Source organism: Polistes fuscatus, unplaced genomic scaffold, assembly GCF_010416935.1.
Source record: "Polistes fuscatus isolate 324 unplaced genomic scaffold, CU_Pfus_HIC Scaffold3, whole genome shotgun sequence".
NCBI classification, from domain to species: Eukaryota; Metazoa; Arthropoda; class Insecta; order Hymenoptera; family Vespidae; genus Polistes; species Polistes fuscatus.
Genome location: NW_025113107.1, coordinates 12,298,567 through 12,326,004, shown reverse-complemented (window position 1 = coordinate 12,326,004; position 27,438 = coordinate 12,298,567). Strand labels below are relative to the sequence as shown.

The 27,438-nt window shown below is 25.4% G+C and overlaps 6 protein-coding genes and 1 long non-coding RNA gene across 11 annotated transcripts; 3 read left to right on the top strand and 4 right to left on the bottom strand.

Moving 5' to 3' along the window:
* Window positions 1–179: 179 nt before the first annotated feature.
* On the bottom strand, window positions 180–742 carry LOC122519843. The gene is made up of 3 exons (XR_006304378.1): window positions 657–742; window positions 389–443; window positions 180–269 (listed from the first exon to the last, which is right to left on the bottom strand). It is a non-coding gene; the product is annotated as an uncharacterized LOC122519843 (long non-coding RNA).
* Window positions 232–7,312, top strand: LOC122519842 (zinc finger MYM-type protein 3). 3 transcript variants are annotated; one of them, XM_043639595.1, is made up of 13 exons: window positions 232–351; window positions 833–1,120; window positions 1,209–3,389; window positions 3,496–3,849; window positions 3,922–4,736; window positions 4,861–5,081; window positions 5,447–5,679; window positions 5,758–5,944; window positions 6,107–6,232; window positions 6,361–6,482; window positions 6,556–6,703; window positions 6,845–6,941; window positions 7,065–7,312. In XM_043639595.1, exons 3-13 carry the CDS (start codon window positions 1,245–1,247, stop codon window positions 7,237–7,239), a joined length of 4,623 nt encoding a protein of 1,540 aa, XP_043495530.1. In that variant the 5' UTR covers window positions 232–351; window positions 833–1,120; window positions 1,209–1,244; the 3' UTR covers window positions 7,240–7,312. The 3 variants fall into 3 exon arrangements, with proteins under 3 accessions (XP_043495530.1, XP_043495528.1, XP_043495529.1); XM_043639593.1 differs by having other exon boundaries at window positions 6,842–6,941; XM_043639594.1 differs by lacking the exon at window positions 232–351 and adding an exon at window positions 660–750 and having other exon boundaries at window positions 6,842–6,941.
* Window positions 7,313–8,373: 1,061 nt separating this feature from the next.
* Window positions 8,374–10,356, bottom strand: LOC122519840 (39S ribosomal protein L19, mitochondrial). Its single transcript, XM_043639591.1, has 4 exons — window positions 10,004–10,356; window positions 9,267–9,702; window positions 8,798–9,076; window positions 8,374–8,705 (listed from the first exon to the last, which is right to left on the bottom strand). The coding sequence occupies exons 1-4, from the start codon at window positions 10,068–10,070 to the stop codon at window positions 8,576–8,578; spliced, it is 912 nt and encodes a 303-aa protein (XP_043495526.1). The 5' UTR covers window positions 10,071–10,356; the 3' UTR covers window positions 8,374–8,575.
* Window positions 10,357–10,601: 245 nt separating this feature from the next.
* Window positions 10,602–11,520, top strand: LOC122519841 (60S ribosomal protein L35). The gene is made up of 3 exons (XM_043639592.1): window positions 10,602–10,708; window positions 10,994–11,130; window positions 11,243–11,520. Exons 1-3 carry the CDS (start codon window positions 10,706–10,708, stop codon window positions 11,472–11,474), a joined length of 372 nt encoding a protein of 123 aa, XP_043495527.1. The 5' UTR covers window positions 10,602–10,705; the 3' UTR covers window positions 11,475–11,520.
* Window positions 11,521–11,647: 127 nt separating this feature from the next.
* LOC122519839 (golgin subfamily A member 2) lies at window positions 11,648–16,533 on the bottom strand. Its single transcript, XM_043639590.1, has 13 exons — window positions 16,186–16,533; window positions 15,735–15,821; window positions 15,132–15,641; window positions 14,843–15,038; window positions 14,484–14,649; window positions 14,205–14,346; window positions 13,923–14,111; window positions 13,571–13,789; window positions 13,303–13,488; window positions 12,880–13,131; window positions 12,448–12,781; window positions 12,104–12,307; window positions 11,648–12,014 (listed from the first exon to the last, which is right to left on the bottom strand). Exons 1-13 carry the CDS (start codon window positions 16,228–16,230, stop codon window positions 11,821–11,823), a joined length of 2,724 nt encoding a protein of 907 aa, XP_043495525.1. The 5' UTR covers window positions 16,231–16,533; the 3' UTR covers window positions 11,648–11,820.
* Window positions 16,534–16,769: 236 nt separating this feature from the next.
* On the top strand, window positions 16,770–18,963 carry LOC122519838 (solute carrier family 25 member 40-like). Of its 3 annotated transcripts, XM_043639588.1 has the most exons (8): window positions 16,770–16,810; window positions 17,024–17,191; window positions 17,355–17,506; window positions 17,598–17,732; window positions 17,819–17,981; window positions 18,061–18,257; window positions 18,346–18,427; window positions 18,592–18,963. In XM_043639588.1, the coding sequence occupies exons 2-8, from the start codon at window positions 17,074–17,076 to the stop codon at window positions 18,834–18,836; spliced, it is 1,092 nt and encodes a 363-aa protein (XP_043495523.1). In that variant the 5' UTR covers window positions 16,770–16,810; window positions 17,024–17,073; the 3' UTR covers window positions 18,837–18,963. The 3 variants fall into 3 exon arrangements, with proteins under 3 accessions (XP_043495523.1, XP_043495524.1, XP_043495522.1); XM_043639589.1 differs by lacking the exon at window positions 16,770–16,810 and having other exon boundaries at window positions 16,818–17,191; window positions 18,346–18,406; XM_043639587.1 differs by lacking the exon at window positions 16,770–16,810 and having other exon boundaries at window positions 16,818–17,191.
* Window positions 18,964–20,923: 1,960 nt separating this feature from the next.
* On the bottom strand, window positions 20,924–24,424 carry LOC122519837 (ras-related protein Rab-11A). The gene is made up of 5 exons (XM_043639586.1): window positions 24,109–24,424; window positions 22,858–23,053; window positions 22,482–22,756; window positions 22,032–22,188; window positions 20,924–21,192 (listed from the first exon to the last, which is right to left on the bottom strand). Exons 1-4 carry the CDS (start codon window positions 24,146–24,148, stop codon window positions 22,052–22,054), a joined length of 648 nt encoding a protein of 215 aa, XP_043495521.1. The 5' UTR covers window positions 24,149–24,424; the 3' UTR covers window positions 20,924–21,192; window positions 22,032–22,051.
* Between the last annotated feature and the right edge of the window lie 3,014 nt (window positions 24,425–27,438).

Sequence of the window (27,438 nt, the reverse complement as noted above, 5' to 3'; positions counted from 1 at the left end):
AAAATTTATAAAATAATTCTAGTTTCTTGGATAAATCATTACGATTGATTTGAATTTTATAGAAGCGAAATAATTAGTATTTTTATGTTATTGTTGATAAAAATTTAAATTTTATATACATGCTTGTATAATATTAATATGATAAATATCTTTTTTTATAATTGGACTCTTACCAACTGCTGCTATTTAGGAATACCGGTTAAAGATGATATATGAAATGGTTGGTAGTTGCATGTATACATAGTTTGCCGCCACGATTGTTGCCCTAGCTATAACATTTGTATATTTTAGTTATTTATGCAAATCCAATTCGAAAGAGATAGAATGTGTGTTTCTTGTGAATAATAAAAGGTGATTCTTCTTTAATATAATTATTTGATATTCTTACCGTTTGAAGTGCATTTTATTTTTCAATGTAAAATTCGCGAAGTGTGAATAAAGTTCTGAAAAAGAGAAAAAAAATTATAATTAAAAAGAAATATTTATCATTAATTTTTATTTATTTAATAATAAAATAATGTATGAAAAATTATTCTACATTATTGTGAAAAATATTTATATATTTAAAAATAACATTGAAAGTTCCTAAATTATATTCTAGAAGATTGTAAGTATTGAATACAATATGGCGTTCAAGTTGTCTTTATCATCCTAACCTTAATTGATTATGCCGAAGAAAACAACACGATAACGAATAAAGCAATATTTAATTAATTATATAAATATAAATAAAGCCACGTGTTGTTAAATGTAAATAATGCAATACTTTCAATTTTCTTAAAAAGAGTGTCATATTTTCATTTAATTAATATATCTTTTTTATGTTTCACAGCACTTGTTTTTCATCGTCATTCCTTATTGCTTTGTCTGTTACTTAAGAGACGAAATGAATAAATAGCATACAAGCATAAAGTGTGTTATATATGATATTAATGAATATTTAATTATTAATTTATTGTTTCAATGCAACATAACGATAATGACTGAAAATGGTATAATACATATGCATGAAGATATTAATATTATCTAAATTAGATAAGAAATATTTGTACAACAATAATAACTATATCTAATATAATGCAAGATGGATATTAATTACAGCAGTATATAAGTTTTTACAGTAAGTAAAATATAAATCCTTTTATATACAAATAAATCGTAATTCCAATTTTATGTATTTTCAAACTTTAATTTGTCTCTCATTATAGGTATATAAAAAGATAATTTTATGATTATTTGTAATAATGGATTTAAATATTGACATGACATCAACTGAAACATCTAATGTACTATCTTCAGTACAAAGTGATACTTGTATAAAGATTAATAATAAAAATGAAAATTCCACAGAAAAATCGATGTGTGAAACAATAGAAGGTAATGAAGAAAATGTTAGTGAAAGTACTCAATCGGATAAAATTATAAATGATAAGGATATAATTATTGATACAACAAAATCAAATGTCGAAAACGCAGATATGAAAGAAACTACAAGTGATTCAAACATATGTATAGATAAAATTTCTAAAGAACGTAATTTAAAAACACAGGAATCTACTTCAGGAATTACTGATAAGCATATGGATCAGTCTCTTACAAATAAAGAAACTACCAGTTTAGCAATTCCTGATGTCAATGTCTTAAGCGAAATTTCAAATGAACAATTAGAAACTAATAATTTAATAAGTAAACAAAGTGTTAATGATCTAGAGGAAACAACATCACAAAATACTAATCTAAAAACCATTGAAGATCGATATTTAGAAGAAAATGTAAACATAGCAGATGTAACTGATATAATAGAGCAAAAATCTGCAATAAGTATGAATAGTACGGAATTAACTTCAAATAATACAGATACAAAAAGTAAAAACTTAAATGTTGCACAAGAAGATATTGATGTATCAAACATAGATCAGGGAACTTCTGACAAAAATGTATCTGTACCAGAAAATACTGAGTTTGTACAATTCTCACAAGATAAACATGGTGATTCGCAAATTGAAAATCAATCTATAGACGCTGAAGATCCTTTTGCTGGGGACAATTTGACTTCTGAAAATGTTGAGTCAATGGATGTAGATAGTCCTATGGAAACAAATGTTGATTTTTCAAAGCTATGCGAACAAGGCGATATTCTGCAAAATATTGTTCGTACAAGAGATATTGATTTTAATACAAAATTAAATAATAGTAACAAAGTGAATTCATTACAAGAGGATGAAAGAGATAAGATTTCTGTAGATAATGTAGATCATTCAACTATTTCAAAAAAATGTTTTGAATCTATGCCAGATAAGTCAGATTCATCCGTAACAATTAATGCAGAGAATAAAAATAATCTATCAGAGATAGACATATTGTTAACAGATACTGCAGAATCTATTAATGAGTGTAATAAACATGCAAAGAAGGATGCAGAAGGTGTAACACCGATAGAAACAGAAGAAGAACAATCTAATATATTGCCTGGACAAGATGATGAATTGTGTATTATTCCAGACAGTATGAAAATTATAGTACCAGAAAAAGTAACGGAAAAGAAGAATAACGATAAAAATAAATCAACATTGGATGAAGTTGTTATTCAAGAAGAGGGACAAAAATTAGTTGATGAAAATGTTGAAAGTACTACAGTAAATAATGAAGAAAGAACTATGGTAGAAAATAATACTAACAAAGAGCAGCTACAAAGTATGCAAGAAGAGCATGTGCATGTGGAAAAAAATGTGCCGGTAACTACTGATGTTATAAATCTTGATGATGAATCTAAAAATTCTGAAATAGAAGAAATCTTATCGAAAGATAAATGCAAACAGTGCAATGAAGAAAAATCATGCAAATTTAAAGTAAAGATTGGTACTGATACTTTCAATGTATGCTCTAAAACATGCAAAACATTATTTAAAGCTGCTAATAATAAAGCAACTGACATACCAAGTGATACAGTTAATTCAAAAAGAGATAAACGCTGTGCTAATTGCTTATTAATTATTGAATCGAATGATGAAAAAAATCTTTCATGGGAAACAATGGAATTTTGTAATGAAGAGTGCTTAGGAAAATTTCAAAACAAATATGGTAGCTATTGTAGAAATTGTAATGGTTCTGTTCAAGCAGTAAGTTTAGGAAAATATTGTGTACGTTTTGGTTATGATGTCAGACAATTCTGTTGCTCTACCTGTTTAGAAGAGTTTAAAAAAGGTCTGAAAGTATGTAGTTACTGTCAAAAAGATATAAGTTCAGGTGTAGAAGGTTTTTTAGCTCCTGTCGGTGATAAAGGACAATTTAAGGATTTTTGTACTCAAAACTGCATGGAAAAATATTCAAAAATGAGCTCTGCTGAGCTTCCTAATATAGAAAAGAAATCTTGTAGTGTTTGCCAAGAGGTAAGCACATACATTTGGAAGTTTATATAAAACTATAATATAAGTAATATTTATCATATTGTGCATAATATTATAACAGAATATACTTTTATTATTTTTATTATAGGAAAAATTTGTACATTGTGAAGTTCAATTAGATAGAGCTGATCCAGTAGCTATATGTAGTGAGCCATGTTTTGCAGCATTTAAATTTGTAAACAAAGTTGATCCAGACCAATGCTCTACTTGCAAACAATTTTTCGAATTACAAAATAAGAAAAGTTTTGTTATCTTTTATGAAAATGAAGCCCATACATTTTGTACCAAGACATGTTTAAATATATTTATAATTACTAATAGAAAAATAGTACCTTGTAATTGGTGCAAAGTAAAAAAATATAATTTTGATATGATTAAAAAAGAATTAAAAAATGGGCAACTTATGATGATGTGTAGCTTAAATTGTTTAACATTATACCAGGTATGATATATTATTTTGTCTTAATTTCTACTGTATGTTATTTAAAATTTGTTTTAATGGCTAATTTTATAGGTATCTATTAATGCTGTATCAGCAAAACGTATAAATTGTGACTTTTGCAAAGAATTTTCTCAAGCACAATATCATTTAACGATGTCAGATGCAACAATACGTAATTTTTGTTCATACAATTGTGTTATGAATTTCCAATCTCAATATACAAAATCTCCGATAACAATACCATCAAGCGATGATCCTGTTCCGACAGGAATGCCAAAAAGAACAATGCCACAAAGGACTACAAATCAGAGTACATCAAAAGTAAATGAAATACAAAATAAAAAAAATATGCCGGTTATATCTTCGGTGACAAGTTTAGCGACAATAGGAAATGGACAAACTAATCCGTCTGCTACACAAAATAACGTAAATGCAACAGTTCAAAATCAAGTGCCACAAATCATTTATAAGCAACAGATTATCACAAGACCGCTTAGTCCAACAAATATTCATAATAAAATTACCCAATGCAAACCCTTAATGCATACAAAGGGTGTTTCTGTACGTCCACATCCTTGCAATAAGTCGACACAAACAGAAGAAACTCAACAAATGGTTATTCCGATACCAGTACCAATCTATGTTCCATATCCTGTACATATGTTTAGTATGCCTTTTCCGATACCATTACCTTTTCCATTGCCTATACCTGTTCCAGTTTTTATACCTACAACAAGAAATAGTGCTAAAGGAATTTTTAAGGACATTAAAAGAATACAAGAAAAAATACCAGCTGATCCTTTTGAAGCTGAACTTCTTATGATGGCTGAAATGGTAGCTACAGAAAAAAAAAATAATGAGACTGATTCTGATTCTGCAGAAGAAAGGTAAAGATATAAAAGGAGTTTTTATAGAATAGTAAAATAATATCCAATAAAAAGAAATGCATTTTTATTTAATATTTAAGTAAATCCTTTGATATTTATCTTAGTTTGGATCATTTTTTTTTAGAGATGACGATGGAGGTGATCATGATAATGCGCATAGTGATGGTTTTAATCCAGATGGTGTCGATTCTAACAATACTTTTGGTGATATGTTACAAATGGCATTAAAAATGGCTACTGGAGAATTGGATGAACCAGCAGTTGACCTAGAAGCTGCTTTAACGCCAAATACAATAACAGCAACTCAAGCTCCAGCACAATCTGAAGCACCTCTAGATAACGATGGTATATCAAAGATAAATTATTTATTTCGGAATCTCATATACAGGATGAATTAACTAAGATCGACCACCCAAATAACTTCTGCAATTTTAGTGATAGGGAAAAATGCTAAAAGCAAAAGTTATTAGCTATCAAGGATCTAGTCATTTTATAAGAAACATTTTTTCCCACATAAAATTGTAATTCCGTTAAAAAAACAATAACAATGACTTTTAAATTAACTACGCATTTTCAATCGGGAAAAAATTGTCTCGACAATAATTTACATTTGAAACACAGTTTCCTATTATTGAAATTGTGAACTTAGAATATATATATATAAGAAGTAGAGATAAATAATATAAAATAATATTGTGCGTATTTTGTAGTTCCAATAGAACGTTCAATGTCTTCCCGTGGCAGAAAACGAGTAGTTCCATATAAATCTCGATCTACTCCAAATAAGAAAGGTAGACGTGTTTCTGCTGCTAATGATATGCCACTCATGCCACCTCCGGAACCTCAGCCACCACCTCAACCAAGAATTATGGAGCCTATTGAAAAGCCGGATGCAAATATGGCTTTAAAATATACATTTGGAGTTAACGCTTGGCGACAATGGGTAATTTTGGAAATATTACATTAAATTAAATTTATTAACTTTACATGTAAATTTCTTTCTACATTTTTGTTCAAACAGGTAGTAGCAAAAAATGCAGAATTAGAAAAACAAAGTACACCATTAAGGAAAATGAAACTGTTTAAAACAGATCTTTTACAACTTACAGCAGATGAGTTGAATTACTCGCTGTGTCTTTTTGTAAAAGAAGTAAGAAAACCAAATGGTGCCGAGTATGCTCCTGATACAATATACTACCTTTGTTTGGGTAAATTAATATATATATATATATGTATATATGTATGTATATATAATTATATATATATATGAAATAGTTTTAAATTTTACTAAGCATTTGTTTTAATTATATATGAATAAGTATAAACTTAGTATCATATACTAAGTATGCTTACTTGTGTTTTTGTTTTAGGAATACAGCAATATTTATTTGAAAATAATAGAATAGATAGTATTTTCACAGATTCATATTATGAAAAATTCACAGACTGTTTAAACGAGGTTGCTAAGAAATTTTCCGCTCTTTATAGTGATACACGTAAGAATATTTTAGTGTTATAATTATAAACATATTATTTAGAAAAAATATATAATCATTCTATACAAAAAATTCCTATTAGATTTTATTGCTTAACAATGTTAAAAATTTATTAATATATGCTGCAGAATACATTGTAACAAGAGTAGAGGAAGAACATCTGTGGGAATGTAAACAATTAGGTGCTCACTCACCACATGTACTTTTAAGTACACTTATGTTTTTTAACACTAAACATTTTAATCTTGTGGTAAGTATATACATACAACTATTATAAAATATACTATAATTTTGGAATGCTATACAAAATAATTTATTTACAGACTGTAGAAGAACATATGCAACTATCTTTTTCTCACATAATGAAACATTGGAAACGAAATCCAGCAGCACAACCTGCTACAGTTGCCGGAAAAGTACCTGGTTCAAGGAATGTACTTTTAAGATTTTATCCACCGCAATCAGCTCTTGGTATGTATAAAACATATAGAAATATTTGTATACATATAGCATTATTTAATTGATTATTAAAAATTATACGGTAAATAAATTTTATATAAATGTAAACACAATCTTTTCAAATGCTTTATTGTTAAAACTTGTTTTTAGAAGCTAATTCACGCAAAAAGAAAGTTTACGAACAACAAGAAAATGAAGAAAACCCTTTAAGGTGTCCTGTCAAACTATATGAATTTTATTTATCTAAGTGGTGTGTATTTTTTATTATAATATTAGAATTGTATACGGAGGCATAAATCTCCGAATTACACTTAACCGTGTTTTTTTATAATTTTATATTTATATTATATATTTTTTAACATCTATATTTCAGTCCGGAAAGTGTTAAAACACGCAACGATGTATTCTATTTATTGCCAGAAAGAAGTTGTGTACCCGATAGTCCAGTATGGTATTCGACTTCACCACTTGCCAAGGAACACTTGATAAAAATGTTATATCGCGTTAAAATGGTTAAAGAAATTAACATAGCTTTATTGACCAGTTAGTTACATTTTCATTAATTTCATTTTTATTAATAGAAAAAAATGAATCGTTTTTTTATGTATGTTATGCTAAAAAAATCTATCGTTTTTTATTTCAATGATAATGTATTTAAGATTAATTATTTGAATCTTATCATTTCTATTGTAAATTTTTCATTTCCGAATAAACATAAATTCTTACTAAAAATAAAATATAAGGAATATACAGCAAGTATTCTGTTTGGGAAACATCTATAATAAATTTTAATTTTTCTACTTTTGTATGTCCGTGACCTCGAATGTAGATGACTATTGAACTTATTTTGGAAAAGGGCTACAATTAATTATAAGGGTTTAAAAATGCAAAATTTCATTTAAAAAAATGACGGTAACTTCCAAGTTTTCTATGCGTCCTTATCTAAGAAAAAATGTTCCCCATAGCATTACTGACTTCTTGATAATTAATTATTTTTACTTTAAACTTTTTTTTGTGGCACTATAATTGAAGTTATTCGGGTAACTAATCTTAATTAACTCACTCTTATACTAAATAATTAAGGGCAAAAGCAACAAAAATAAACCATTTATATAAAACACGGGAATAGCCAAGTATAATATATACATAGATGCAATTTTTAAAGTTTCTACTTGTGTAAACTGTTTTAAAAAGCAATAACTGTAATACGAATAAAATGTGAGGTAATATAATATACAAAAAATATGGAAAATTGCACAATATATATAATTAATGCAAATGAAATGGTCATATATATATATATATATAACTTCTCTAAATTTAAATATAAATAGTTATTATTAGCCTGTATATATATATATCATTTATAAGATAAAATATATAGTAACTGTAAATAGGATCAGTATACTTTTAAATATAAATGCATTTTGAATAATGTATTCTTGTCATTTTTTCATGTGTGTGTATTCTTGTATTTTACACTATAAATAAGAATAGTAAATATTTGATAATAACAGTTAATAAGGATACTTTATCTTTAAATATTTCCCTTTTTGAAAATTTAAAGTTATGGTAATTTTTAATAATTATTATAATTATTGAATATTAATATAATTATGATATAGAATAAAATCAAATTAGTAACATTAAACTTAAAGAAAGTTCAAACATATGAACCGTTATTTCTATCAAATACTATTATTGACATTACACTGTGATACATATGACATTATAATGTGTACATAAAAATCACTAATTAATTGTATTCAATTAATAAAAAATATTTGGAGACAACTATTGGAAGAAATTAAAGGATACTTTTTATCTATGCTGACATAAAATATAAATTTATTTCCAAATTAAACATACGTTTAATAATAAAATTTATCCACTTTTTTTGGGACGTACAAAAGTACGTGCATATTTTTGTTTATATCGAACTATTTCTAAATCGCGAAGACTTGATTGCACTTCTGCAAATATATCACTTTGTTCTTCTTCAGGTATTGTTTCTCTAATTATATAAAATGAAAAATTTTAAGATTAAAAATGTATTATAAAATTTGTACAACAGTTTCTATGAATATATATTTTTTTCTTGCTTACCTATAAGCTTTCATGAGATCATATTTTTCCCAAGGTTTAGCAGCTGCTTTAGCCTTCTTCAATTTTTTTCCAGAAACATTTATATTTGTAATACCTTTTAACTCTTTCCGTTCCCATCTTTCTAGCCATGGTCGTGGATTAAGCGGTACTACAATATCATTAACAGGAACAGGAGAACCTTCTGGTAATAATTCTGTTTCCATATCAAATGGAAAAGTACTATATTCTAATGGGGCGTCTCGTAAATAAAATAATTCATCATCTAATCTTTTTTCGAGTCTAAAATAGAAATATTTATAAAATCAATTATCTATTAACACATTCACTAAAGTGGTGTGAAAAAGAGATTTTAATCATATCCTAGAACTTATTTGTTACGTTGATTACCATTACAAATATGTGACACTAGTAGCGAACATTAATATTTGGAATAAAATAAAAAATATTATATTAACATTTAAATAATTACCTTAAACATTCAATTTTTTGAAGCGATGGATCATATATATCAAAAGAAACTTCAATGCCTTGATTATCTACTACATTCCTTAGAAGAAATGATGCTCTTAATCCGCAACCTTTTCTACTTATACATATTCCAACAAATTTATTTACTTTTCCAGGGGCATGTGGTTCGGTATATGTTACAGATAATATTGATCCAACATAGAATTCAGGAACATCTATCTGAGTTCTTCTTGCAATCATATCCATACGTTCTAATTTTTCTCTGAGATGATTACGATATTGTGGATTTGGATCAGGCAGAAATTCTGGATAAATGAATCTATAATTTAATGAAACTTTTCCATCTTTTAAATCTGGATTTACATTTGTTGTGTTCTGGTTATCTTTTTCTAAACTTTGCGTTGATACTGATGAACAACATCGTTGTATTTCTTTTGCTACAAGAAAGAAAATAAGTAAATCATAAACATAGCTTTTAATAAAAAATTGTTAAAGAGGTAGTTAAATCTTCAATAATCAAAATAACAAAATTTGAAATTGTTATATGTATAAATATGTGACAATTTATTAGATCTAATAATGAATGTCATTTTTGTTTCATGCATTTATGAAATTGTTTTCTGATAATCTAAACGATATAACCCTTTAAAAAATGAAATTAATTATTATTAGACTTTATAATTAAAGAATTAAAACATAAAATATAATGTTAGATTATAATATATATGTAATATATACTCAATGTTCTCGTTATATATAACCCTAGTCTAGTTTTATGTGATAGAATTTCCATAATAATAGGCATATTGAACGATAAAAATTATTTAAAAAGTTTATATTCTTTATTAAACATAAGTTGCACACTTTCTTCCAATTTTTTATAAACAAATAGGTTATCTTATAATTTTTCCTTGTGTGTCAATTCGTGGTCAATTGTATTATGAAGTGTAGAGGTAAGGAAAATCATCTGTGTATATAAAAAGTGTCCGTCAAATGCATTAAATTAGGGTGGCGCCACATTAGTATCAGGGTAAATTTTAAAGGAAACGCCAAATATTATTAGAGTAAGATTGAGAAATAAACAAGGAAAGAAAAAACTTCCGCATACTTCAAATCGTCTACAATTGCTACTTCATACCATACCCTTTGTCTACACCAGCGCCATTCTGGAAGGTTTTTGAACTGTTATTTATAGCATACGCTGGACACTTTTTCAAATTTTCCCCCATATGAGATGATTCTCTTTACCTCTACCCTCCATAATTGTATGCTACAAACTTAAAAACAGTTTAGACAACCTAAGCAATACTAATAATACTACTCGGCAATTGACCTGCGTTTTGATAGCAGTGAAGTGCACCAGATGTCACTAGGGATGTTTTCCATATAGTTAGATCACATCATTTCTTTCTTTCAATATTTCTCGTTAAAAGAATCACCATGGTAAGTTGAGTTGTTAAATTTTAATCTTTATTTATTTGCGCCATCATTATAAAATTTTTGTCAAATGTATCAAAAATGTTACTCCTTATAAAATTATATTAAATAAAATTATATATTTTTTGTTATTTTTCTTAGCAAAAAAACATAACCTATCAAAATACTATAGAAATAATGATATTATAAGTTTTACATTTATTTGATAATGATTGATTATTTAATTGTTTGTATTTTCTTCGAGAATTATCAAAAACGTTAAAATATATAAATTATTTTTAATTGTTTCAGGGGAAAGTTAAATGTTCCGATTTAAGGAGTAAAGATAAAAAGGAGTTGCTAAAGCAACTTGATGAGTTGAAGACGGAGCTTACTAGCTTGAGAGTAGCTAAAGTAACCGGAGGAGCTGCTTCAAAATTATCTAAAATGTAAGTTTTATTATAAACAAGAAATACTTTTTTTTATACCTATTTATCAATAAAATTAAAATTTATTATTAGTGTTTATAAATAATTAATACAATGTCTCACTTTCTTATAGCCGTGTTGTGAGAAAAGCCATTGCTCGTGTATACATTATTATGCACCAAAAGCAAAAAGAAAATCTTCGTTTGCTGTTCAAAAATAACAAATACAAGCCATTAGATTTAAGGCCAAAGAAAACCAGGGCAATACGCCGCAAGTTAACGCCTTATCAAGCTAGCAAAAAAACATTGAAAGAGATTCGCAAACAGTCTATATATCCTCTAAGGAAATATGCTCTGAAAGAATAATATGCATTGTTTTTACATATAAATAAAACATAAAAATAATAATTTATTTTTTGTTCATTTTTCTTTTTCCTTATACTTTACCTTAAATATCATATTTTTATGATATATTATTCGTCTCGCTTTAGTTTTTATTATATTGTAATTTGCTTGATAAAAAAATAACAATAACAGAATTTTGTTGTTAAAAGAATTGTTTTCAGATGTACTCTATTTTTATTTTTATTTTCATGAATAAGTCCAAAAATTATTAATATCTTTATATACACTAAACACATTGTTTAATATCAGTAAATTAAGTATATATAATATTATTTATATTAAAAGGTATATCTTCTTATTCGAATAATCATACAGTGATAAGTTTTCCTGAACACCATGGGCATGGGTGAAAATTCGATGTAACTGTGCATTGATCTTTACAATCTTTAATTTCTGTTAAAAGATCAATAATTTGAGACGTTGTTTCATCATTTGATATTTCTGATACAACATTATGATTTTCTTTCGTGTTTTCCGGTGTTATTACATCTTTAGTTTCTTCTATACAAATAAATTTTTTTATTTTTTTTTTTTTAAATTTATTATATCAGGTAATTATATATTATGACTTTATCTTTTAATTAACATACCTTTATGATCAGAAATATAAAGTCCTGTGTTGTCTGTAGCAATAGATTTTTTTGTTATCAAATTTGTTACTAATTCTTTTAGCTTATGCAATTGTTCTTGTTGTTCATTTTTTTGTTCTATAAGTTGACGGAAAGCTTCATTTTTTTCTTTTGCTCTTTCTTGCAAAATAGCACGTTGCCTTTGGTACAATGCAATATATTCACCTGTATATAAATTATAGATGAAAATGCGTGTGTATTTTTTGATAAAATATCCTTCATATACAGTTCCAAATGGTTCTTTTTTCGTGGGGAATGAATTTAAGTTATATAAAGGTTAAATTAAAATTGTATGATTATCATACCTATTGTCTCCGTTTCACATTGAAGCTGTAAAACCAAATGTTCTAATCTTTGCTTTTCATCGAGTACCTCAGCAAGTTTTTCCATTGTTTCCTTGAATCTCTTCTCCAATTTCTGTAAAGGTTCTAACGAATGCGAGTCAGTCATAGTGGAACGTGATATAGTTTTAATTTCTCTAGTATTAAGAATATCTTTATCAACGTTATCATTATTATTTCTTAATATTTCATTAGTCACATTTGATTCATCTACTCCATTATTTTCCTTTTCTGTTTTACCATGATTCAATTCTTCAACGAGCTTTTCATTTTCTCTCTTTAAATCATCAATAGTCGACTATAATTACATAAATACAAGTATGTATATAAAATAATTAAAAAATAAAAAATATTTTATTAAAAATAAAATAAATTTATATTAGTAAACTTAAATACCAAAGCTTTGTGAAGTTCTTGCTGTAATGTTTGCGTATAATGTGCTTGAGCTTGATAATGATGTATTTGATCAATAATTTGAGCATTCTGTAAATTTTCTTTTTCTAATTCTAAACAAGATTCTTCTTTCGCCTTTAAACAATTTTTCAAAAATTCTACTTCTGACTCTACTTTGTTAAGTTCTGAATTCAATTTTCTCCCAATAGTACGTTCTGATTGTAGTTGCTCTGTTAAATCTAATTTAGTATTGCTCTGCGTGTGAACGTTGTAATTTAAAAAAAGAATATAACAATTAGATTCTATACTATTCGTAAATATTAAATAATTATGATTAGTTACAATTTTTAAAATTAAGATAAATTGATATATATATAATATACATATAAAATGTATACACTGAATAATTTATATTAAAATACTTGCAAGTATAATAAAAGCATCATGCATCTCATTTAACTGTTTTTTAAGCTGTTGGTTTTGTGATACTGCTCTAGATGCACCGAGTTGTTCACTCTCAAGAGCCTGAAGCAGTTTTGGTACATCTGTACTTTGATTCTCATTATTTTGTAATTGTTGTAGTTCTTTTTTTAAAATTTCTATTTCTGTTTCCTAACAAAAAAATAAATACAATTTATTTACAAAAGTAACACATCAAACACTAATAAATATAGTGTATAATTTCGTATTTTACTTTTTCGTTTATAATAATATGAAATCTCTCTTGTGCCAATGTAAGTTCATCAATTTCCTTTAATAAAGTATCCGTATGATGTTTGTGATTTTGCAGTGGAAGCAACTCTTGAACCTTTTCTTTTTCAGATTGCAATTTTTGTTCAAAATCTGATAAACGTTCTATATAACTTTTTTCTCTAATTTCCATTTCGTTATTTAATTTTTTTGTATGTTCAAGCTACAAGTGTTAAAAAATATATAAAATAGAGTTTATAGTTAAATAATATATGGTAACAATTATTCAAGGTAATTTTTTAAAAATACTTAAAATAAGAAAAAAAACTTGTAACAATAATAAATTAATTACATACTTCATTAACCAGTGTTTCTTGTTGCGTTTCTAATTGACGTACATAGTTTTGATATTGTTTACTTGCTTCATCATTTTCTTCGCTCACTGTTTTAATAGTTTCTCTCATTTGTGCTACTTGTTGCTCAAGCATAGTTACATTATGATGTTGATTTTCCAACACCTCTAAATCTTGAGATGTACTTGTTAGCTAATATAAAATAATATATTTTTTGATCATCTCAAAAATTCATAATAATGTTCAGAGAAGTGAATTATAATAAATGTAAAAATGAAATTATACCTGTTGTATTTTCAATTCATTCAATGAAAGTAAAGCAGCCTTTTCTTGTAAAGTCTGTTGTACATTGATTAATTCGCTATTTTTGACATTTAATTTCTGTTTTAATTCTGATACTTGTAAATTCAGTTCATCTTTTTCTTTCCTATAACGATAAAACAAAATTTTATCAACAAATTTATCGAAGTTTATTAACAAAGATTTTTCTTGCCTCAATTTTATATAACTTCTTGGCCAAATAAAAAATAATCATATGAAATGCTATTAATATAAATCACATACTTTAACTCAGAATATTTTTCATTAAGTTCTTCATGATTTTGTTTCACTTGTTGAGCAATTTTTCGAGCTTCCTCAGCATCATTTCTTATAACATTTAATTCTTTTTCAAATTCAGATGAACGAAATTGAGCATATTTCAATTTTCCAGATAATTCTTCAATCTCTTCTATAGATGAATAGGTATATTTATAATTAAATAATGAAATATGATATACTAACAAGAAAAAATAAATCATTTTCTCTACATTTAGAAACATGCATGTACATAGATGCACATATGCGTTAAATTTATATAAATATATATCATTTAACAGATTATCTTATATATAAAAATATGACTAAAACGATACAATGCTAACCTCTATTGTTTTTAATAGTTGTTTCATTTTTACTTAAGATCGAAGTAAGCTCTGCTTTTTCCAAAATTAAAACATTAGTTGTTTGTACATGAATCTGCAACTGTTCCTTCAATTGCTTAGTCTCTTCCATCAGCTTTGCCTCAACTTCTGCATCTTTAGCAGCAAGTGTAGCTTGTAGTTCAGAAATTTTATTACTCTGTCCCATTTATAAATTTGTGCATTTATATACACTGTGTAACACAGAACATAAAGAGAAAAAATGGTTTGATAGAAATAAAGGAATACTTACATATAGTTTAACTTGACTTTGTAATTGATTTACTATTTGATTTTGATGCTCTAAATAAGTTACATTCGGATTCTGAGAATATGTGTCAGAATCAAATGTTTCCCATTTATTATTATTATCAGTATTTTCTTCAGGCTTGTTTATTGTTGTATTATCTGTTTGTAAAGTATAATCATTTTCATTTTTATTTTTATTTGTATTAAAATAATCAATGTTTTTTTCGTTAAATTCCAATATTGTTTGCTTTTGTACTTGACTGTTATCCATTTCGGATAATACTGGTACATTTGTCATTTCAATATTAGCATCTTGTTTAGGAATATCTTCTGCATCTGTCTTCTTTATACTTATTTTATCCTCATTTATCGATACAAAATTAATTGTTTCTGTATTTACATGAGAATCCTTACTATCTACTGGAAATGTAAAGCTTTGCAAAGTATCGTTTGTAGGAACATTGTGATCACTTCTTAATTGATTTGCATATGAGTTTATTTCCACAGTTTCATTCTAATGAACAAGTAATAATAAAAAAATATAAGAACATTATTAATTACTATTTTATATATATACATATATAATAAACGTTCATATTCAAAATACCTGTTGTGACAATTTAGTTATCCCATTTTCATTTTTTGACAGTTCCTCTTGTATATTAATTTTTTTATTCTGTTGAAATTCTTTTAACTAGAAAAAACAAAATAAAAGAAAAAGAAGATAATGTTTGTAAAAGTGGAACGTTTAGAAAAATGAAATGACTCATCATATTGCTAAAGTTCTTGTCATGAAATATTAGATTAAATAAAACTGTAATAAAACCATTTTGACGTTGTCTTTTCTTTACTAGAACTATTTTTATAAAAGGAAATATTTTGTGACATTTGTAATAAATGATATATCATATGTTTAACATTTTGATATAGAAAAAGAATGAATAATAAAATATACAAAGTTGTTCAATACGTTAAATAACATTAATGAGATATAAATGTTTTAATAAAATGTTACAATATTTAATCTAATATTATCTCTTGGTATTTTTATTTATTACCTTTTTTCTAGCAGCTAGTAGTTTTTCCGTTTTACTTAAATTCATTGTATTATTTGTTATATATTGGAAGATTTAATCTTATATATCAAACTATGAAAAACTTTTACATCATTTTATTGAAAAACATAGGTATATATTGTAGTCGTGAAGGTTATGAAATGTCTACGTGCCAATTGTGCCATATTGCTATAGCCGTGTCATTAAATATATCCAATTAAATCCAATTACAGATATTTGAATAATTTGTCTTATTTTAGAACAAAATAAAATTGATATTGTTATGAAATATTGTATCATTGACAAAATTAGGCAAATTCATTAAAAACGATATTTTAATTAATTGCTTAAAAAAATTATTTTTGGACAAATTTGAAAACACACCTATTTCGACTAGATACAAGATGGTGTTTTTGGATCTTAATCTTATGAAACAAATAGTTTATGGTATATAGCAGTCGAAAATGCGGCAAACTGGATTTTATTTCTTTTTTGCCACTCATTGCATTAATTTGCAAGAAAATAAGAAATAATTTTTAAATAATAATTACAATTTTCCTTTTTCTTTTCTTTTTATTAGAAAATTCTATAAATTTAAATTAAAAAGAAAAATAACTACATCTAAAAGGTTAATTAGTTATAAAGTTTATATGTAGGAATAAAAAATGTTTGTTAAGATAATTGATTGAATGAGTTTCAAAAATTAGAATTGCAATTTATATATAAAGAAAATGACACATTATTTCTTACTTTTAATAATTGATTACATCACCTATTAGTATATTTCATTAACATTTTTGTATGAAAATTTGTTAATCGGTGTTATGATAATAAACTATAGGTTAAGCGAAGGTATAGTTCTAGTAAAGTGATTTTAAATAAAGTTTAATCATGGAAAAAGTGCCAGATATACCAACTAACATTAATTTAGATGATCCAAGGTTTCGTATTAGACCATATCAACAAATTATAGCTTCTTGTACAGGTGCACTTATAACTTCTGTATTTGGTAAGTTAACAGTTAATAAATAACAATTGTTAATTATTTTTGAAAACAATATTTTGTATATAATTTAATAATAGTTATTAAATGTTTTCTGTTACATTTATTTTGATTAGATAAATTGGATCTATTCAAGCATATTAAAATAAACTTACTATATTTTTTTCAGTTACACCATTAGATGTTGTTAAAACACGTTTACAAGCTCAACAGAAAGCTACACTTTCTAACAAATGTTTCCTATATTGTAATGGATTAATGGACCATTTATGTCAATGTATTAATGGAAAAAGTCCTAATGAAAAATTTACCGGCACTGTGGTATAAATAATTAATTGAATCGTATTAAATCTTAACAATGTACGTAAACTTCAATAGTTTCTTAACATGAGTATTAATGTTTTATTTATAGGATGCTTTTATAAAAATAAGTAAAAGAGAAGGAATTAGTTCTTTATGGAGTGGTTTGAGTCCAACTCTTGTATTAGCAGTACCTGCAACCGTAGTATATTTTGTATCATATGAGCAATTGAAGATATATTTTAAAGTAATTTACAAACGTTATAAATTGAGTATGTTTGTTTATATATATTTAAATAATGATCGATATTTTTGTAAGCTTGGCATTTGTAGGATAAATATAATAGAAATTGGAAACAAAATGTAAGTAATATAGAACAGCCTTTTTGGATCCCTATGTTAGCTGGAGGCACAGCACGCATTTGGGCAGCAGTTTTAGTTAGTCCATTAGAATTAATCAGAACTAAAATGCAATCGCAGAAATTAAGCTATGCAGGTAATGAGAAAGTAACATATATATTTTTATATAATAATAAAATATTATTAGTACAATTACTTATTTTTTATATCTACAGAAATGACTGAAGCATTAAAAATACTTATTAGACACAGTGGTGTTTCTGGCCTATGGATGGGATTAGGATCAACGCTTTTCCGAGATGTACCTTTTAGTGCTATTTATTGGTTTCATTATGAAACTATAAAACGAATATTTCGAGAGTCATCACAAACTTTTACTTTTAATCTTGCTGCAGGAGCAACGGCAGGATCTGTAAGTTTAAATTTATTATTATTTCTAATTAAAAATAAATAATACATAATTACGTAAATTGATTATCTTTTTCTCTTTATATTTAAAGATAGCTGCATTATTTACTCTACCATTTGATGTAGTAAAAACACACAGACAAATAGAAATGGGTGAGAAGGAAATATATTCAGGTATGTGCTGAATATTTAACAAAAAAGTATAACTATTTTCTTGTATATACAGCAAACAAAAAAAGTAAAACTTTTTTTTAAATATACAGCACACAAAAAAGGTACAACTTTTTTTAAAAATATACAGCATTCATCTAAATTAATTAATATAATTGTGATTACAGATAAACCTAGTCGTAGTAGGAGTACTACAATGACTGTAATAAAAAGAATTTATAATCAGAATGGTATAAAAGGTTTGTATACCGGTTTAATTCCACGTTTAGTAAAAGTTGCACCAGCTTGTGCTATAATGATTGCAACTTTTGAACATGCAAAACGATTTTTCCAAATACATAATGCGAACAAAGTACTTGAATTTAAGCATGATGTATATTTAATACAGAATGAACGTAATATTACCAAATGACATATGTAGTATCAGTTATGATACTAAATTGTATATATATAACTAAAGTTAAAATCATTATTTCCTATTCATATTCTATATTTACTGAATATATTAATGTTTGGAAATATAGAAATCTAAAACAGTATTTAATGTGTAATTAATATAAACCTTGATCGACACTCCCATAATATTTTCATATTAACAAAACTATTGCCTCTTAGAAAAGATATACAAAAAGATATTTTTAATAAAGCTTAAGCATATATATTTTAATAAAAAATAAAATTATTTTGAATGCTAGTCTCTATCATATTATAAAAGAAATTTATAACTTAATTATTACAAGTATGAATTAAATTTTTTTTATTGTTATTATTATAATTATTATTATTATTATTATTATTATTATGCATTTAACATGAAATTTACGTTAAAAAAGTATAGATTTAAATTATATAATTACTTATATAATTTTTAATATCTATTATTTAAAACTTTGCATGTACCATAGAAGTAAAGTCATTTAGAGATTGGTTATTTTAATACAGCTTTAAAAATATGTTACATAAAATTTATAATTTTTTTTTTACCAATTTAAGCAAAAATTGGAGAAACAACCAAGCTTATAATAGCAAAAGAATATTTAATTTTTGTGCATTATAAATTTATAATTATTTGGTATAAAATAAATTTAAGATGATTTGTAATGAGTTTATAATAATGAGCCTAAAACTACAGGATATATCATTTAATACACATATGAATATATATATAATAGTAATTTAAGACATTGTTGCTACCTTAAATATATGTGGTTATTAATAACTATAAATTAGTCATACAATGATAAACATTACTATATTAAATCGTTATACTTACTTATAATTATTATCCATTAGGGCAGCTAAGAAATGTATGTTTTGTTTGCTTATAACAAAATCATATAAATAATATAATGAAAATTAAGTAAATTGAAAATTACTTATAACATATACACATTTGATACTTAATATTTTATATTCCATTAGTATGATGCACAAATTCTATATCCTATGGAATAATAATTAAAAATTGTTTTCCTATCTTTTTATATTATATTGAAGCTTAAATATTGATGCTTGTAATATTTCACGCACTTTAAATTTATTCAAAGATATAATAGATGATTTTTTGAAAATATCTTTTAAATTGCTACTATTTTCATAAAAATAACGATGCTGAAAAAATGTGTGTAATGTGCAATATATTAAGTGTAGGTCACATGTTTGCAAATTTACATTTTTTTTAAAGACAATATGGTGACAAAACCTGTGGTAATTAAACTTGCAAATTAAAATATAATAAAATAAAATGATAAAAGCAGAAAAATATTTAATAGAATTTAATTGTATTTCATATTTCGTTCTTTCTTATATAGTGTTTGTTTGTTTTTTTTTGTTATAAGCTTTTATCTACTATTATGCACTATTCTTAGCAGTTCACTTTGTATTTTACTGCATTATTTCATTTGTAAGCAAATGATTATAAATTATTTACATACTCACAATAATATCTATATGTTATATGGAGTGAAATATCTTTAAATTGAGTAAAAACAGAGCCCTTTTTTTTATTAAATGCAATATACGAGGACTATTCATTCAAATTTAATGAGAGAAAGAGAGAGGTGAAAAAAGATTGAAAGATGGATAGTTCCTTAAGTGCATCTCACTATAAATTTAATGAAATTTTTTCTAACGAAAAGAATATTCATATTAAAAAACAGCATAGTAATGCTGTTTTTACCATTTTTTTCATATTTTGTAATAACTTATAACCAGTAAATTATTTTATTATAATATTAGGGTATAATGTTTTATAACTTTTAGTTTAGAGGGAAACATGTTTCTTATATTATTTCATAAATAAATTCCTTTTTCTGCAACATACATTTGTCATATAATAGAGATTTTATTCTTTCTATATAGTAAGAATCAAATAATATTATATTTAATTATACACGACAATTATATATATATACAATATTTATGTTTCTCTCTGTTACATGAACAGACCTCGTATATGATCAAAAATATGAAAACAGACAGGGTAAAGATAAATTTAAGGACAGAATAATGCATATGTATTCACTTTTACTGCATCATACATAACCGTGATGCTTGTTTTTTTTCATTTTTAACTATTTCTGTGAATGCATAATATGTATACTCATATGAGCATCAATGAATAGTATACCCTGATGTTGTTGGGGTTACAAATTCTTCAAACATATGACATTATGGACTTGTGCATATAGTCTTAAATTTCAAATCATTATGCACTTGCCATATTTATCATCAGTATCTTATTCCATTCTTCCTCCTTGAGACTGCTTCTGTAACATTGAAAACATTGTGAAAATATAAAATGTGAAGCATTAATGTATGGTGTTAAAAATTTAAAAATAATAAAAAATATATAAAAGATTTACATGGAACTTGTATTTAGTTTTGCTAAATAAGCCCAATGATTTTCATTAAATTGTTATCTTGAAAAGAATACTTTCAATAAATAATAATAAGTTCTGTTACAAATCATCTTTACAGTACAATAAAAAACAATATTTTATTATAATCATATCCTGTAATAGTATTTGATTAAATTACATTGTAATATTGATTTAAAATCTAAATTTCAAAAATTGAATTAATGATAAAATAAAAGTTTATAGAGTAAATTGTTTAAAAAATGACAGTGAGTCTTAAAGCTCTATTAAATTATACTAATTAATTAATTATAAAAAAACCGTGTGTGAATACAATCCATATATATCTTGGTGAATATTTTAATTCTGTATTTGACATGTTAAATTTTTTCTAATATTATACAAAGTCATATTAGAATTATTCTTTTTTGGGAGATGATGTTAGATGTAGTATAATAAAATCTACCATTATTACAAGTGTACATTTTAATATATTATTCCTTTTCAACCCTCCATTTATAGTGCATTACAAAAACACGACAAAGACATTCAGCAGTGTTTAATTTTGATATATGTTGAGATAAACTTGACGTACAAATGAACATAAAATTTATAATAAACTAATCAATATTTTCATTATATTGAAACTATGATACTGTATAAAGACCGTACACTAATTTTCTTTCCAATAACTAAAAATTAAGCAATCATACTTCTGGAATATTTGTATTGCATTCGCCTATACACACATTTTAAGCAGCAAGGTAAGTCACTGACAGCACTGTTTACGCATTCCATCAGAACTCATTGTTGGCTTGACATCAATAGGTTCTACATTTTGGGGTCGAATTGTATCTCCCTCTGGTGGATCTCGTATCTGTTTTTGTGATACGATTCTGTATATTTCTGCAACATTTAGATATTAATTATTATTACATAAATATTTTACATTATTTTTATCCAACAAACCTATTTATTCTTCTATTGAAACAAAATAGAGATTATATTTGTATACTTTATGTATACAGCAATTATAACAATTATTTTATACTTATATAATAAATGCACGAATAATGTGTTTTTAATTATTAGGATTAAAATTATTTCAAATTATTCACACTATAATATTTGTATATATGACAAAAACATTTCAATTAAATGAAAATTTGGCCTAAATTATTTGTTCAATATTAATCTACCTGTTAATATATTTTGGAACGCTGTTTCAACATTGGTAGAATCTAAAGCAGAGGTTTCAATAAATGAAAGACCATTCCTTTCTGCAAATGCTTTAGCCTCATCAGTTGGAACTGCACGTAAATGCCTTAAATCTGATTTGTTTCCCACTAACATGATCACAATATTTTGATCTGCGTGGTCCCGTAATTCTCGTAACCATCTTTCAACATTTTCATATGTCAAATGTTTTGCAATATCATATACCAACAATGCTCCAACTGCACCCCGATAATATCTAACGATAAATGAAAATAAATTAATTATGTGCAAAAAAATACTACAAATGTTATCAAATATGTAATTATACATCTAAAATTGTTATTTTAAGGAACTTACGCAGAGGTAATGGCTCGATAACGTTCTTGTCCAGCTGTATCCCAAATTTGAGCTTTAATAGTTTTACCATCTACTTGTATACTGCGTGTTGCAAATTCAACACCTATAGTAGACTTTGATTCCAAATTAAACTCATTACGCGTGAAACGAGATAGTAGGTTACTTTTTCCTACTCCGGAATCACCAATAAGGACAACTGTAATAATAAGAAATAAAGAGATAATGAAAGATAGATACAAACTGTAAAGAACTTTGATAAATGTTATAGTAAAAAATATAGCATATATAGGAACAATAGAAATTTAACAACATACACAAAATCCTTTCTTTTGATGAAGGTAATTTAAAAAGTTATTATTTGAAGATAATTTATATAATAGATTATAATACAATTGCTATAAGAAATTATAATACAAAATATAAGAAAATAAAATTATAATACAAATGCTATAAGAAAAAATCTATTATTTATGTAGAAACTTTTTATTTCTATTATTTATTTCATTGTAAAGTTCCATACATTCAAGAAATAACATTACAATATAAAAATAATTAATTATTAATGCTTTATATACTTCATTTCTCCATGACTATAATGGAAATTTTTCTTTATTCTTTCTTCTGAGATATTAAATCTGTAGATACAGGAATATTATGTTTAAAATGTCACTTATGTATGTATACGTTGGTCATCTTTATTCACGCGCGCGCACATGCATGTACAATAAAGAAAGAGAGAGAAAAAGAAAGAAAGGGAAAAATACTTTGTATTAACTCCTACACACAATGAAGTAAAATTTTCACCCACACTGTTATAGTTATGCTAATGTTAGAAGAATAGGGAAATATCCCGTTATAATATATATTGATGAGTTGAAGAAGAATATAAAAAGAAGCAACATCCTATTTCAATATACATATATTGTATACCAATATGATATACTAAATACTCGAATTTGAAGAAAACATTAACCATAATTTGACATTTAAGATTAAAATGGTAGTTGTGTCAAGCTCTAAGAGAAATATCATCTGATGTCATCACACGTCAACCACATTCTACGAAAATCCTAACAGTCATTCGTGCCCATAGAGCGAACGTCAGCGTGAGTAACGTTCGATTCGACATTAAAGATTTGCTATATACTTAAACTTAATATCTTATCCCAGTACAAGAGAAAAATATATTTTAGACATAAAAACAAATACGTATTATTAACAATGATAGATTAAGAAAAAGATTTCTTTTACCTTTAAATAAATAGTCATATTCGTCATCTCGAGTGCCCATTTCGCTTGCAGCAACAAACTCCTGTAATATAGACCGACGATGCCTCTCTCGATCGAAATACACTACTAAAATATATTTATGTATAAAATATCAGGAGCCCACGGATTGGCTCCTCTTACTTGTTTTGTAACTGTGAATTTCAACTAACGTTCGTTGAAAGACAGGAGATAAAAATATTACGATAAATAGTGCCCACTTCACGCTGATATAATTATTTTCGTTCTTTCAATTTAACTGTACAATATGGCCTCCTTTCTACGCCCCTCCAATACGGAGACTTGCACATGCGCATTAAAGACTCATCCTGCGCATGCGCATATTTGATCATAGGTTATATTAGTGACACTTGCAAACACATAATACGTAAATACTGTATATATTTACGCACGAATTTTAATACTAATTTTGACGTATCAATTTGCGATTGGAAACATATAAATGAAGTAACAAATTATTATTAATTTTAATCTGTGATTGTCAGATTCAATAGTCAAGTGTTTTAATATTAAATGATAAACAAATATCATTAGCTTTGATTTTGTATGATTTTTTGTTTTTTTTTGTTACTATTATTATTATTATTATTGTCATTAAAAGTTCAACAATTCAGAATGACTAATTGATTTTATTTTTAACAAAAAATAATTTAACCTAATAATTTATTGATCATTGAGATAAAAGTAGATACATATAAATTTTTAAAAATTTCTCATTTTCGTTCTTCAAATGTTAATTAATAAATATCGCAGTAAACAAACAATTTATATAACACCATCATACATAATAGTTTATTTTTATTTCATGTATAATAAAAAATGTAATGTTTTAAAATTTTATTTAAAATGATTACATGCAAGGAAAATTAATAATACTTACCATCATGCGAATGCGTGCATCTTATATTTTACACGAGCAATATTAGCGTGACCAAATATGTATAAGGACAAAAAATGTTATTTAATGTCTTACATTAGTTAGTTTAAGAAAATTATTAGAAGATATTTAACGAAATTCCCTATATTATCAAAATTACAATAATCGTTTAGATAAACGACTTATTACTCGTTAATTATCCGATGGGATAAATATTAATAAGAACGAAATGGTAATAAAAGCGAAAATTGTGCTTTTTTAGCATAACATACCTTTTTACTCTGTAATCTATAAAGTAAATTTTGTTTCCTTTCTTCCCTTCTTTTCTTTTTAAAAAATATTTCAAATTGCATACGTTTAAACATTTTACATCTACAAATTTACAATTGTCATTAGAAAATAAAATCACTTCTGATGAATGTAAGAGGGCTGGAGAGGGGGTCGTGGGGCCGATAGATTTATATATAGATATATTTCTGTATTTAAATATACATAAATATATATAGTCCACTATAGTTATATAAATATCTAAGAAATTGTAAGAAATTTTGTTTTTGGGGAAGAATAAGGTGAGAATAGGAGAGGAGCTAGACTTTATAAATCACAGTTCAAGTTCTTTTAGACTGTGGTATCTGGTGTGGCTATATGCAAATATATATATATATATATATATTTAAAAAATATATATATATTTAAATCTCACGTGAACCTAAAATCTAAAATATATATATACCAAAGGGTGGTAATTTAATCATATAATATATTTAAGTTAATGTGAAGTTTAATTACTTAAATATACTAATATCAATCGTAATAATTACAAGCATCATTATGATTTAATGCAACCAGTCGAGTACGATCATCGTCACCAGGTAGATATACTTTGTTTTTATTCATCCATTTATCCAATGATCAATCAATCATTCATTCATTTAATTATTTATTTATTTATTTATTTATTTATATGTAACATGTTTAATATACATGCTACCATGATCCATTCCTTTTTCTTCTTCTTTTTTTAATCTTTTCTTTTTTCTTTTTAAACTTGGTTGCTTTCGCTAGGCAAGATGATTCCGATATTGCAATATACATTAGAAAAATATGCTATGCCTAAAATAGGATGAAGGCCTGAAGGCAACCATAGAACAATATTTGCAATGTGTGCGTTATTTTCTATACAAATTTGTGTTCTTTTTTTCTCATCAACATATCTAATAGTGCATTTAAAAAAGATTAAGCTCTGACAGTAATTAAATTCGATATTGTCTACATAGAGTCGGCAAAAGTTAAGTATAAAGTTAAGTATCTTTAGAAATTTTCTCTAAATCATATATCGAAGAAAAAAATAAAATAAAGAGAAAAAAGATTTGAAACTTATTTGTTTATGCCATGTTCTCCTACACATATACTATATTAAATATTTGTTAAGTATAATGTATGCCCATATGTTATAAAGCATTCGAACGAATTGTTTTACATTGATATGACTGCGCGCTTAGTTATTTATAATGCAAAAAAGAAAAATGAAAAAGGAAAAAAAATAAAGTAAAGTTGTATATAAATTAATAATAATGAACTCATCTGATAACAAATTTCTTGTATTAAAGACAAAAAGGAAGTAATATTAGAAATTTGCATTTTATGTACTCTCAATAGTAAACATATTTGATTGTTTAAAACATTATTATTTGGTGGCCATAATATAAAATGACTCTCGTCCGTATAATTTAAGATCATTTTTAGACAATTAAGAATATTAACTTTTATGATTTACGTTTTTTTTTAAATTCAACTCAACATAACTTTAAATAAATAAGTATTTGTATTGGAATATATATATATATATAAAGAAAATAATTAATTCTTATAATAGGCATTAATTTTTACATAGCTTGTTGTTTTTCGAACTATTATATCACAATGTTTTAAAAAAACAAGTATTTAAAATTGATTTTATTCTTATTTTAAACTTTTTTTACAATAAGGTAATATAAAATTATAAGGTGTTCATTATTTTCCATGTCAACACATCATGAAACTATTATAAAATTAATACCATTAATACACATTTTTAATTTTTTTTACATTGTTTATTTATTTTAATCAGGTATTATGGAAATATTACCCCATGAAGAATATATTTTAAAAAATTACGTAATGTATTAGTTTATTTATTTATTTATTATTATTATTATTATTTTTATTATTATATTATTATTATTATTATTATTATTATTATTTTGTTTAACGTGACTTATGATGTCATTTTGCATTACAGCCACGCATATATATATTTAAGAGATCTCATTTTAAATTATAAGTTGTTTAAAATTATTGATCATAAAGATATATTAACAAGAATCTCTTTGAGATAATATTAAGCAAACAATTTCCAATCGTTGCTGTTAATCTAC